Below are 14691 nucleotides of genomic sequence, written 5' to 3' on the forward strand. Positions count from 1 at the left end.
CACACACAGCATTTTGTACATAATTTCCAAAGATTTATGGGCCCTAGAGTAAAAATCTTTGGTAAATCTCAATGCAGCTCTTAGGTAACAATAGTATATATTAATATGAAAATATTTTTACTTAACCATGTGATTCATACCCTCAATAGTCAATTAAATTGCTTCTTTTGGATTACTTTGGCAATTTTTAGACATTTAATTTCAAATATTTAAAGCTTTACTCAGATCTACCAACTGGACATAGGGTCAGTTTCTGTACCTATATTCAGGTGTCACCATGAGTTCTACCTTTCACAATGTGAGAGGAAGCCATTGAGGTTGGAAGCATAAAATACAACATGTTAACTAGTCTTCAAAATGTACAAACCCTAACTTTCACTGGGCTCATCTACGTTAGTGTTTATCAAACACACACACATTATAAAATGGAAGGGAGATGGATTTGCTCATGAACTTCATTTATTTTTACCAATGAGAGAAAATGTGGTCAATAGCAACAATTCCTTTATTCATCTACACTGGTATTTCCCATTGGGTACTGAATTGGAACATGTTTCTAGAACCTTTATTCTCTTCTGCCTTCTGCCTGTTTTCTGGAAAATGACTATGTATAGACAGTGACAGGGGAAAGAAGTACACTCATTGAAAAAAAGATCAGCCCAGTGGTTACCAGAGAAGGACGGTAAAGGAGGGAAACTGGAAGAGGGTCAGTAAGTGCAAATGTTATAAGCCAGTACTAGGGATACAGTGCACAGCATGATGAAGGGAGCTGACACTCCCTTCATACAGGAAAGTCCATTAAGAAAGTAAATCCGGCCCTCCCTGGTGGTGCAGTGGGTTAAAGCACAGCACTGAGAATCTAAAGCCGCTTCCTCATGAGTTCGATTCCCGCCTGCCCCGGAGGTGACCACATGGCGTGGCAGACCTCTCCTGACCCACCCGCTGCGCCCCTCAGCAGTGTACTTCGTCGATCTGCCTGTTCTGTTCCCCGCTCTGTCTCTGGTGAAGCCTCTCACCGCCCCTGAGCCTCTGGCCTGTACCCCAGTTCTGTATGCACAAATAAAATCTTTCAAAAAAAAAAAAAAAGAAAGAAAGTAAATCCTAAGAATTTTCTCCATAAGGAATTTTTCTTTCTTTTTTTGTTTCTTTTCTTCTTATACCCATCGGAAAATGAACTTTCGCTGAAACCTACTATTTTAATCAAAATATATGTAAATCAAACCATCATGATGTACTCCTTGTCTCTGTATACAATGTTGTGTATCAATTATTTCTCAAGGAAACTGAAAAACAATCACAGAAAACTACAAGTTGTTAGGAGGTGACAAATACCATATAAAATCCCCAAGTAACATTATTTTTAAGCTAAATACTTTAAAAATTTTCAGAAAACATTGATTAAATATTACGAGGTAAATTATTAATAATGCATACAGGAAATCTCATTCTAGCCTTACCCTCTTTTGACCTGAACTTTCCTGGTTGTAAAGACTGTCAAAAAAAAAATAATTCTTCAACCCTAATTTTGTTATATTACTACCAGAAGGGAGGTTTTTATAAGAGAAGAGATCAAGGAGAATGTTGTTAAAGGAAAAAAACGTTATCTAACAATTTGTTGAGGTAGAAAGGCAAGAACATTAGAGATATACAGTAAAAAGCCATTTCAATTTTGCTCTAACTTCACATACAGTTGAATAAACTCATAAAAATTTCCATCAGTATAAATTTTGGCCTATTTCAGTGCTTTTCTTGGTTTCTAATAGCTTGAAACAGGTTAATAAATGTCTCGTATTTCTGAATTCTCTGAGTAGAAAATGCAGTTATTATAGATGAAATAAGCAAGGTAATTAGTCTGAGTCTAATGAGTTCTCCAAATACAATGATAAAATATTAAATAATGTGTAATGATCATGGAATATGGGTTAAAGAGGCTTTTTAAAAGCAGTGGGAAAAAAACAAAACAACATAAAATACCTCATAACCTATATTAAAAAACAAATTGCAAGGTTATGATAAAATCATAATGGCATCTCTGTGGCCCATTTGGGGCATCATACTGTCATTACTGAACATATGTCTCAAGTAGGAAATTTCCCTTCCCAATCCTTCCATGCAGTTGCTATAATTTTGAGCAAGTTACTAATATATACTAGACTTTGGTGTTTTCTCTTTTCAAAGTTAAAATAAGTTAGAGTTCAATTGTGTTCCACAATTTCCACACATCTACTTAATTTTCCACATAAAATACTCATGAAAATGTCATTTGAAACACCTGGTAAGTATTTGTAATGTTATGCGCACACACATTTATAGTATATGCTAGAATACAAAACACTCATCCATCATGCTTTAACAGTTCAACTACATTAAAGGTACAAATGAAATAAAATGTAGGCCATCAAAGAATAGAGCACTGAATTACTCAGTAAACTATCAGCTATATTCCCACTTTTTACAAAAGAAAAGAAAAAAGTCTTTGGCAGTCTAGGTCTGTTTCTAAAAAAAAAAAAAAAAAAAAAATATAATATTTCTTCCCACTGGGACTGCTCCATTTCACAGATCATGAAAATATGACACATTATATGAAACATTCCTAACTAGAAAGTTGTAGTTCTAAAGGTCACAATGTTACCAATCACACAGAAAACAGAAATAAATTAACCAAGGAAAGAGTCCTGGTTGGAAGACACTTTGTGAGACTTTAAAAGCCTACATATTCCATACATATCATGTCCAAACATGCCAGAAAAGAAAAATAAACTAATTAATATACTGTATATAAAGTTCAATGGCTTTTCTTCAAATATGGTCTGATTTATGTATCTTGATATATTAGTGGATAGTAGATAGTACAATCAATAAGCATCATTTGCTTTGATAAAAAAAACCTAGCTATTTAAATTGACAAAAAGCTTCAAAGTGCATTTATTTGTGAAAGTTATCTCTAGTAGTTAAAATGTTATACTGTTTATGCAGAATTAATTTAAAATGCAAGGATGTGACTTACAAATGTCTTTGAATCCTTCACATAAATATGCATGCATGCCATTTATAACAGTAGCCTTGATGAGAACACACTGTAACTGGCTGTGAGAAATGCATAAGAGGCTTATATTAAAACAGAATATAGAATGGTGTTTAGAAATCACAGAACAGGTGGCACCTTATTCTGATAAACTGGTGATAAAAAGTATAGATTACAATATATCAATGGCAACACTGTTATTACCCTAAAATACAGACAGAATAGCATTTATTTCAAATTATAAATTATCATGCAGGGAATCAAATATAACTTTTTCAGAAAAGTTATGATGTACTTTTCAGTATTTTCTATGCAAAAATGCATCATGACTTTTACAACAACCCGTATATATGTGTGTGTGTGTGCACTTATTTATTATTATTACCATTATGCAGGAATAACTCAGTAGTTAACTTAATTACCAAAGAAACACCCAAAAGCTTGATATAATACTTCAAACACAACAAAAGAGTATTTTGTTATTTTGGTTAACAGTTTAATTGGATCATTCTGTAGAAGTATCACTTCAAATTAGATAGGGTGGATTATAACTTTTATAATACATGTTAAATCTAAACCACATGCACAGTATTGCTGCAGAAGCTTAAAAGATATGAAAGGAAAATAAAAATCTCAACATTAAGGAAATTATAATTATCTTTGCTCAAAAATGTTTTATTTTTCTAGGATTCAACATAAACTGAAGAATTCATTCTGATATTTTACACCAGGCCAAACAAACAGAACTTTAAATGACTTTCTGTTAAATACAACAAATAACCCACCAAGTACATATTTATAAAATCTATGAATTAGTAAAAGAAATATAGAGCTTTAGAGGAAAAACAGGAATAAAGTTAAATATTTCATTTTTTAAAGTGCATTTTTTAATATTTGTTTATTCTTAGCCTAAATTTCAATAGTAGTGAGCAGCAAGTAGAGACAAAAAAAAAAAAAAAAGTTCATGTCTGAATTTTGAATTAGGCAATGCCACAGGAAGATGGAAAGAATGATTAAGAAAGTTAATGTAAAATTTTTTAAAAAAAATTTAAAGGAGACAGGGGTGGTGGAAGAGGAAGAACAAAGATGGAAGGAAGCACAATGGTCTATGGTAGTGAAATTTGGTTGAGCTGTTGATGGTACACTAGTTGTTGATGGGGGTGCCCCAATTATTACCTCAGCTAAAAATGAATCTATTTAAATTAAAAAGAAAACTTTTCAAGTTAAAAAAAAAGAAAAAACATTCCCTGTATTGATAATTATATATTGCTATTATTTTGCCTATTGTCATACAAAGTCATATTATCAATTTTATTGGTTATATCTGTCTGCATTTGGTATAACAGAGAAAATTATACAGGAATTATTACATGGAGAAAGACGAATGACAGTTAAATATTGAAATAATTCATTCCATAATTCATTTATAATTAATCTGAAAGAATTAAAACAGCACATAACTTTAAGCTTGTCAAGAATTAACTAATCAAAATCAACTGAATTTCTCGTGCTAAAAAAAAAAGCCATAGAACTTCCTCTTAGTTTCAAAGGACCTTTGATAGAAGGACCTCTGTTATTGGAGGACAGAGTCCTCTCTGTCCATACATATGTATTCCAGAAATAATTAAGGAAGAACTTTTCTGGATACATGCACATGCATATCCATATAAAAGATATGCATATCTTTTAGCTTATAACATTCTTACCTCCATGATCATAAAAACATACACTTAAGAAATATATATTTGACAATAACAATTTTCAGCAGTACATTGGACTGGATACTGTGGAGGAAGGGACTACTACCAAAAAAACTTATTCTTACATTGACATAACGTTTCTGCATACCTGAGACAGAAGTAAAAAGAGAAAGAAGCACACAACACACACCCCCAACCGAAACACACACTCACTGAGTACAAACAAACCCTGAGCAAGGGTCCCCTAAAGGGAAATTTTAAATGGTCCTAAATATTAGTGCATTTTGTCTGAAATAAAGACAGTTCTTAATGAAAAAAAATACTTAAGCTAGGTCCTCTGATATCCAAAGACAAAAGGCAGTCTAATATTAACTCTCAATCAAAGGAAAACACTGCACAAGGAAATAACTCAATAACATAAATTAGAGAAAAACTGCAGAATATAAAATGTCAATATGGAAAAAATGAACAGGCAAAAGAGAACATCAAAAAATGACAGTAAGGATGTGGGAGTAAAAGTATACTTACAAAAGTGGAAGATAAATATAGGTACTTGCAGGGGCCGTGAACTAGTGTATACAATCTGGCACACTGGATAACACTACCAGAAGTTCCTCGTAAGTTTAGAAGTTTGAGAAAATGTAGGTATACTAGAGAATTAGATGAAAAAGACTTTGGGGAGAAGCTTCACCAGTTTACAAAATCAAAGCTTCGAGGACTTTGTTTGCTGCCCTCCAGGAAAAATAACCAGAAATTTAAACCAGAAGAACACTATACCCAGAGGGTCCTGTGGCTTGAGGCGTAAATGGAAACCCTCATGGACATCTGAGAGCTGCATGAATCACAGCAGAACAGTAAATGGGAGATTCAGGGTTCATTAAACAAAAAGTGAGCTGAGAGAAACAACTGGTGAATGTGGTCCCAGAAAGAAGGCAGCTCTGCAAACCACTATACTGCCCTTTGCTTGGCAGTACTGAGGAGGGATAGACAACAGGATGGAAGCACACACCCCTGTGTGAATGGGAAAAAAATGATGAGGAGCTCTTTAAAAAATGGGGATAGGCCCTCCCTGGTGGCGCAACAGGTTAAAGCACAACACTAAGAAGCTTAAGCCACTTCCGCATGAGTCTGATCCCCGCCTGCCGCGGACGTGACCACATGGCGTGGCAGACCTCTCCTGACCCGCCCGCTGCTCCCCTCAGCAGTGTACTTCATCGATCTGCCTGTTCTGCTCCCCTCTCTGTCCCTGGTGAATCCTCTCACCCTCCACATCTCTGGCCTGTACCCCAGTTCTGTATGAATAAATAAATAAATCTTAAAAAAAAAAAGATGGGGATAGGAGAAGATACATCAAGATAATAAAGGCTGCACACAAAGATAGATAACAAATAGGTATGTTTGTTAATGTATATTAATACTGATAATATATTAATAAAGATAATACAATACTCAATTATGAAAACCTGAAGTTAGCATTTCCTCTAATTTAAGGTTAGGTACAAGACAATAATATCCAATTTAATCACTGCTATTCAGCATAGTATTGGAAGTCCTAGTAAAGCTATCACTATTTACAGACATTACCATCTATCTGTCTAGCTATATAACACTACAGATTAGTGCCTCCCTGGCACTTAGTCTCAGTGCTCTCACCATGATGTAGCCAGGGAGCTAAGCCACATATGGCTCAACAGACTGGCCCTGTCTCATCAACTGCTCTCCTTCAGTGTATTTCAGTAAATCTGCTGCTCTGTTCTCCAGTTCTCTAGTGAATCCTCTCACTACCCACACCTCTGACCTAGACCACAATTTGTCTACACAAAAATAAATAAATCTTAAGAAAAAACACTAAAGAGCCTGCTAAAACTTTTGGAAATAATCGGTACAGTAAAGTGGTAGGTTACAAAAGTTAGTATTTAAATCAGTGGCATTCCTACATGGAAACCACAAACTGGGGGAGAAAGAAATCAAGAGAAGAATCCTATTTTCTTTCACACCAGAAAGAAATGGCTAAGAGTAAACTTAACAAAGAAGGTGAAGGACCTATACAACAAAGACTGTAAGACATGGCTCAGAATTAGATGAAGAAATAGATGAAGTTACTCAAAGAAATGGGAAGATATTCTCTGCTCATGGATTGAATGAATTAATATTGTAAAAATGGCCATCTTACCTAAAGCAACATACAGATTCAATGCAATACCTATCAAAGATCCAGTGGAATCTTCGAAGAATTAGAAATTACTGAAATTTATATGAAACCACAAAAGACCCCAAATAATCGAAAGCAATACTGTGAAAAGAAAAAGAGCAAATGCAAATGCAGTGGTATCACACGCTTCAAACTACACGAAGTTACAGAAATCAAAATAACATAGCACTAGAATAAAACTAGATACACAGACCAATAGAACAGAATTGAGATCAAAGAAACCAGTATTAGTAGAGGACAGTTAATCATTGACAAAGAAGTTAACAGTATACACTGAAGAAAGGCAAACCTCTTCAAGAAATGATACTGGGGAAAATGGACAGTCACATGCAAAAGAATGAAAGCAGATCACATTTCACACCTTAGTCAAAAATGATCTCAAAATGGAATTAATGAAACATTCATGTAACATGTGAAACCATAAAAGACATAGAAGGAAACATAGGCAAAACACTCAACAAAATTGGCCTCGTGGATACTTTTGGGAACTTGACTCCAACAGCAAGAAAACAAACACAAAAATAAACAAATGGGAATCATCCAACTAAAATGTTTCTGCACAGTGAAAGATAGAGTTAACATAAAGAGGGAAAAAAAACATCCTAGTTGAATGGAGAAAATATTTATATCATCTATCTGACAAGGAGTTAATCTGTAAAATGTATAAAGAACTCCTATAATTTAATGAAAAAAATTAAAATATCCAATCAAAAACATGGCCAGATTTTAGACATTTCTCTAAAGACAAAAATATGGTAACAGCCACATGAAAAATGTTATTCCTAAATTATCATAGAAATACAATAAAAACCACAATGAGGTACCATCAAACACTGGTGAGAATGGCCCACATTAAAAAAAACTGGAAACAACAAATGCTAGTGAGGATGTGGAGAAAAAGAAACCCTCTCACACTATGTGTGGGAATGCAAACTGGTCCAGTCACTGTGGAAAGCTGTGTGGAGGTTCCTCAAGACACTAAAAGTGGATCTACCATCTGATCCAGTGATTGCACTACTACGAATCTACCCAAAACAGTACTTTAACGGGAAACCAGCACTCCCATGTTTATTGCACCACTATTTACAATAGCTAAGATATGGAAACAACAGATGAATAAATCAAGAAGATGTGATATATTTAGACAATGAGATAATAGTCGGTGATCAAAAAAGATAAACTAATGCCACCAGCAGCAACATATATGGAGATGGGAGGGATTATGGTAGGTGAAATAAGTCAGAAGGAAAAAGAAGAATATTAGATGGTTTCATTTATAGGTGGAATACAGGCACCCAATGAAGGGTCAGGAAAAAAGACAAAACTTGTAAGTTGACCACAAATCTGAGGCATACAGCAGGGGAGGAGGAGGGAGATGGGTCAAAATGGAAGGTAAGACCACAAGGGATTATGGTGATGGGGTCACAGGTGATATGGTGGTGGAAGAATTATGGGGAGACTTGAGGGGAGAAATCAAACACTGTGAAAATGAACAATGATGCAAAAAAATAAATTTAATTATAAATAAATAATAATGCATTTCAATAACTTAAGGTTTTATATATATAGAAACTATCTGAATTCTGAAAAAAGACAATGAACTTTAAAAATTTTTTTAAATACAATGCAATATTTTATAAGTTAGAATGACAAAATATGAAAATTGTGATATCATATGTTGGCAAACATTAAACCATGGGAATTCTTACATATGGTTAATGTGATATAAATTGGCATTATTCTTTGGAGAAATAAAAGGATACTCTCTTGCATGAATATTTACATATAGCAGGACTCAGAAATTATATGCCTACATATGTATCCTAAAGAAACTCTGGAGTACGTGTACCTGAGATAGACATAGGATTCTAATAACAGCAAGAAAAACTATCACAAAATAGAAATGCCCTGTATCCATCAACTAAAAATCGAAAAATAAATTGTGGTTATTCACAATGGTATTTTAAATACCAATGAAAATCAATTAGCTATAATTATACACAGCAAACATTATACTCTAAAATATAATACTGAGTGGGAAAAAAAAGAGGAATTTACAGTATCAGTCTCTTTTATAAAACTCAAAAGCAGTTCAAATTAAATCTACAAGTTAAGGTACATAGGCAAGTAGGAAGACAAAAGGATTATTTTAAAAACAGAACAAATTATATGCTTGCCAAATGTTGCATACCAAATCTTGAATAAGCCCAATTCATATATAATTTTCATCTGCTATTGAAGTTTAAGTATCACCTAGAGAAGAGACGAAAGAACAATGCTTGTCTTACCTGCAGAAACACTGAGGGAGTTCTCCTTGGCCATACAGTGGAAACAAAAATGGAGTGTTGCCATAACGCCCAAGACAGTGAAGAAAGTTTTTGGTAGCTTTGAGACCATCTAAGGTACTGCTGGTTGTCTCTGATGTCATTGCAATTGAATGCAGAACAAAATATTGTAGGTTGGGGGTTAATTTTTGAGTTTTTAAATATTCAGAAAATGTAACCTCCTCATAAGCTATGAAAAAATGAAAATTTATTAATTAAAATCAGAATATGAAGCTTCCCACTTGCACAAAAATAAAATAAGTCTGTTTAAAACACTTGGTGAAAGATACAAGTGGTAATAGTATTAATATTTTGAATACAGACAGTTGGTTTGGGGGTATAAAAAGCTAGAAACAATTTCACTATCCTAATGTGATTGAAGGCACAATTTTTAAGCTTTAAATGATGAATTGTTGTTTAAGATTACAAATTTAAAAAGAGAAACATTAAAGAATTCACTAATTATCACACTATGTCACAACTGTTATCAACAAGCTCACTTTGCCATCATTTAAACTGCAGAATAACACCAATAATTGCACTTGTTATATTAAATTAGTAAGACAGATGATGATTTTTGGTGAGAACAATGTAATTTACACTTAATTTTTTAATAAAAACTTCTTTAGTGGCCCTCCCTGGTGGCGCAGCGGGTTAAAGCACAGCACTGAGAATCTAAAGCCGCTTCCGCATGAGTTTGATTCCCGCCTGCCCCAGAGGTGACCACATGGCGTGGCAGACCTCTCCTGACCCGCCCGCTGCTCCCCTCAGCAGTGTACTTCATCAATCTGCCTGTTCTGCTCCCCACTCTGTCTCTGGTGAAGCCTCTCACCGCCCCTGAGCCTCTGGCCTGTACCCCAGTTCTGTATGCACAAATAAATAAATCTTTAAAAAAAAAAAAACTTCTTTATAAAACAGAAACAATGAACTATGACTAAAAAGTAATGAAATTTACCTCTGTGTAGCTACAGTAGACTCAATCTTATTGCCTTATAATCATACCTCAAAACACAAGGAACCCCTAAAAATCACTAATTTAAGCCAAAAGCATAAAAACGTAACTGGATCCCTAGCAGTAAAAAATAAAATTCTACAAAAAAGATAAGTTTACAAAAACAATTTATATAAACAAACAAAAATTTTTAGAATTTCCTGAGAAAATGTAAGTTCATATCAGTACTATGGCGAACAATCTAGAAGTATCCTAGTATACATGAAGCTTTAATAGCAAAAGCTAGACATTTATTATACCAACTACTTTAAAAAATATATTGCTGCATTTCTTTTTGTAACTGTAAATAAACTATTAATAATATATAAATATTCTCATAACTTAAGTGCCCAAAGCACTTAAAAGTAAAATTGTGATACTACAGTGGTATATTCAATTTTCAACAAGCTGTTATATATATAACTGATCACAGATCACACAGTGAGATAGGTCAGGGTCAAGACTAGAAACCATGTCTTCTAGACCAGTGGTCTCCCTTGAGACCCTCTAGACTCCTCTTTTTTTTTTAAATCAAAATGAGTGACTCAACATTTCAAACAAAAGTAATCCTGGAAAAAATGAAGAATCAACTGACAGATACATTTTAATTAACAGGACTAAAATTAACCTTCAGCATAGCATTTCAACAACAATGAAATTCATTGATTTGTCCAGCTGTACTGTATCCACACGTGTATCTATTAAGCATAGGATATATGGCCATTGTGACTGAGAAAATAAATTTTATTTTAAATCTAGCTAATTAACTAATTATTGATTGATTTATCATTGGCTTACCAAATTATGTAAGTTTCAGTAGTATAGTTTCACATCTCAATATACCAATGACCAAAGTTTTAATACTAGTCATCACTATCAGATTGACTGTTAATTTAAATTCAAATAACTATAGGTTGTTAATAGCTAACCTACTGGAAAGCACAGAGAAGTAATGTATTTTAAAAGACAAATCAGTAGCCCACTACATCAGAATAAACATATTAAAATAAGAGAGTTCAGGGCCCTCCTTGGTGGCAGCAGGTTAAAGCACAGCACTAAGAAGCTAAAGCCACTTCAGCATGAGTTCGATCCCACCCCGGAGGTGACCCACATGGCGTGGCAGACCTCTCCTGACCCGCCCGCTGCTCCCCTCAGCAGTGTACTTCGTCCATTTGCCTGTTCTGCTCCCCACTCTGTCTCTCACCACCCCTGCACCTCTGGCCTGTACCCCAGTTCTGTATGCATAAATAAATAAATCTTAAAAAAAAGAGAGAGAGCTCAAATAATTTAAGAACATAATTTAATGAAAAACAATACCTTTATATTCTTCTGGATGTTCTTCATATTCCATACAAAATGTAAGAAACTTCATTAGCATTCGCTTTTCTACCATAGTAAGCTGTTTGCTATTAAAGACATCTGCTCTAGAACAAGGAACCTGCAAAACATGATTTTAAGTGAAGAAACTGCTTCCTAGTGGTCCAAGTATTCCAAATCACATGTTTTCCCTTTAAGTGCAATAAGATAAATATTTCTGGCCCTCCCTTGTGGTGCAGCGGGTTAAAGCACAGCACTGAGAAGCTAAAGCCACTTCCGCATGAGTTCGATTCCCGCCAGCCCGGGAGGTGACCACATGGCGTGGCAGACCTCTCCTGACCCGCCTGCTGCTCCCCTCAGCAGTGTACTTCGTTGATCTGCCTGTTCTGCTTCCCACTCTCTGGTGAAGCCTCTCACCGCCCCTGAGCCTCTGGCCTGTACCCCAGTTCTGTATGTACAAATAAATAAATCTTTAAAAAAATATTTTTTAAATCTATCTTCCATCAGCTTTAATGGATCTCTGCTGATGACAGGGCTAATTAATTTATGATTGTTCTAACTTAATTCTGCCAAGTTGCTCCTTTTTTCCATTAAAAGGCCAAGAGCATGTCACCCCAAACTGGGAACAAGTAACAGCACAAATCTAGCAGTGCTGCCTGAAACTTTCTCAACGCCAATATAAAGCTGTGACATAACATAAGACAACTTACTCTAGAAATCTTAATTAGGAAATCTTTTATCATTAACATTTGTAAATTACCATTCAGGACTGGTATTTACTGCTTTGTTAGGAAAATAAAAACCTTATTTGCTTATTCTTCCAAAAAACCCAAAAAAACAAAACTTACTGTCTATTCAGTTATAATACTTGATCAACTTAGTACCTGTTCCACTTTTCCTTCTCGAAATGCAAGAATCCTGGTAATATTTTTGAACTCTGCATATCGACTAACATTAGATTTGATTAGAAGATCAATTAGTAATCCTCGAGAATACAGCAGCTGCACAAAGAAAACATTTAGGAGAATGAAATAAAAGCTGAAATAGAAAAATTGATAAACATTAGCTACATACATAATTTTGCTATATGTTAAGCTATTTATAAAAAGTAATTAACTATTAATATTATAAGACGTAACAATACATTGCAGGTTCACAATGGATTATCTGAAATTGAAAACTCAAAAACCCTGGAGTCAAAAATTTTCATTACTAGTCTAGCAGCAACAACAGCCAATCCAAACTGATCTAAAGCTCTTTCAACTTTTTTCTGTGCTGTGACCCATTCATAAAGCCATTGCAGAAATATTAAAATGTTTAACTACAGCGTGCCTCCTTGGACTCTGTGAGGACTGTTAATAATATTATGTAACATATCAGCATATGTACTGTATTAATATCTAATTTTTTAAAGTCTGAATAATAGTACACATAAGGACCACAAAAGGACAGGTAGCTATTAAGAAACCAGTCTGCTGAACCTCTTCATCCACTGAAAAATAAAAAGATGGTAGTGTTGCATTTCCACCAAAATACATGAAATTGTAAGTTCCTACTGTAGTTCTAACAGTTCAAATTTATATGTGTTATGCCTTATTTAAGAAATGAGGATGATAAAAAAAAAAGTGAGGATGATGAATATTGTCAGCATGCATGTGAGGGATTAATTTTTTTTACATCTTTCATAACCAATACCAGAAAGACAAAAACAACTTCAGCAGTATTTTAAATTTAAATATAGGTTTGATGCAATAGATATGTATATTTTGAACATTAAGGTACCTTTAAATGTCTCTAACTTGATCAATGTTAAAAATGTAAATATAACACCCATAATAATGGGGAAACTATTGGCATTACTACAAGGAAAAGGTTAATCTCCAAAATCAATCTAAGTCATTAGTAAGCACCCAAAAGATCAGTAAAGACTTCCTGTTTATCAGTATTAGTTAGGTGACTTTTGAGAAACTATTCCATCACTGTGAAGAAAAGAGAAAACTGAAAATTTTTAAAATAAAACCAATTCAATTACCCTGAGTATATGTAGCATGTTACTTCATTACTTTCAACTTAATATAATAAACAACTGATATGGCCATGCCATACATATTGCCAAGTATTAATTATATAACTAGAGAAATCAGGTACTTCATTTGTTTAAAAAGTACACTTGAGTCAACAATCCCGCTGAAGTCAGAATTACACTAATACTAATATATAAAACATTAAAATGTATTTTCATTTGTTAAAATATAACAACTTCAAGATTTAATGGCATCTTTAAAATAGTGTATTCATAACTTCATTAAGAAATGAACACAAATTTCAATTAAAACAAATGTTGGTGAGGACATGGAGAAAAGAAACTTTCATACACTTTTGGTGAGAAAATAATATGGAGGTTTCTCAAAAGATTAAAACTGAATCTGCCATATCACCCAGCAATTTCATTCGTAGGCATCTACTAAAAAAATAAAAAACACTAATTTGAAGGAAAGTATGCATCCCAATATTCATGACAGCACCATTTACATTAGCCAGACTATGGAAAATAACCAGATGCCCCCAAATAGATTTTACCAGGAAAATGTGGTATATGTACACAATAACTACTTAACTATAAAAAGGTAAAATCTTGGATCTGTGACAATATGGAAAGAACTGGAATGGATTATAATAAGCAAAATAAGCCAGAAGGAGAAAGACAACTAATGTATGGTGTTACTTATATGTGGAATATAGAGAAGTAAAATAAAGGGTCAGATAAAGCCAAACCAATAACAAAACCTAGAAATCTGACAGTAGAAGCAAAGCTAACAATAGGGGAAGGAGTGTAATGGACAACTGCATTGCCTGAGTCCAAGAATATGATCATTTTATTTGTTTGGGAGTTAAGTTATAGGGTGGTTGCAGTTTCTTTTTTCATCAGCCCCTCTGATGTAAATCTGTGTTTCATAGACTCTTTCTCTGCAGTAGATCTCACAGAGGAAATCTGAACCATTTACACTTGATAATTGTTAACTTTTTTTTTCAATTAAAACATTGTAGGCCCTTCCTGGTGGCGCAGCGGGTTAAAGCACAGCACTGAGAAGCTAAAGCCACTTCAGCATGAGTTCGATTCC

The 14691-nt window shown here is 34.1% G+C and overlaps 1 protein-coding gene across 1 annotated transcript in view; it reads right to left on the bottom strand.

The window, feature by feature from the left end:
• The window catches only part of CHM (choroideremia (Rab escort protein 1)), a 177044-nt gene that overhangs the window by 78528 nt on the left and 83825 nt on the right, over positions 1-14691 (bottom strand). Inside the window, exons 6-8 of the mRNA XM_004685626.2 lie at positions 12454-12570; positions 11570-11690; positions 9226-9451 (exon numbers count right to left, since the gene is read on the bottom strand). Coding sequence (XP_004685683.1) covers positions 9226-9451; positions 11570-11690; positions 12454-12570 — 464 coding nt within the window. The remainder of the gene's footprint in view (positions 1-9225; positions 9452-11569; positions 11691-12453; positions 12571-14691) is intronic.

Source organism: Condylura cristata, unplaced genomic scaffold (assembly GCF_000260355.1).
Source record: "Condylura cristata isolate star-nosed mole 26May11 unplaced genomic scaffold, ConCri1.0 scaffold00019, whole genome shotgun sequence".
In the NCBI taxonomy this organism is placed as follows: domain Eukaryota; kingdom Metazoa; phylum Chordata; class Mammalia; order Eulipotyphla; family Talpidae; genus Condylura; species Condylura cristata.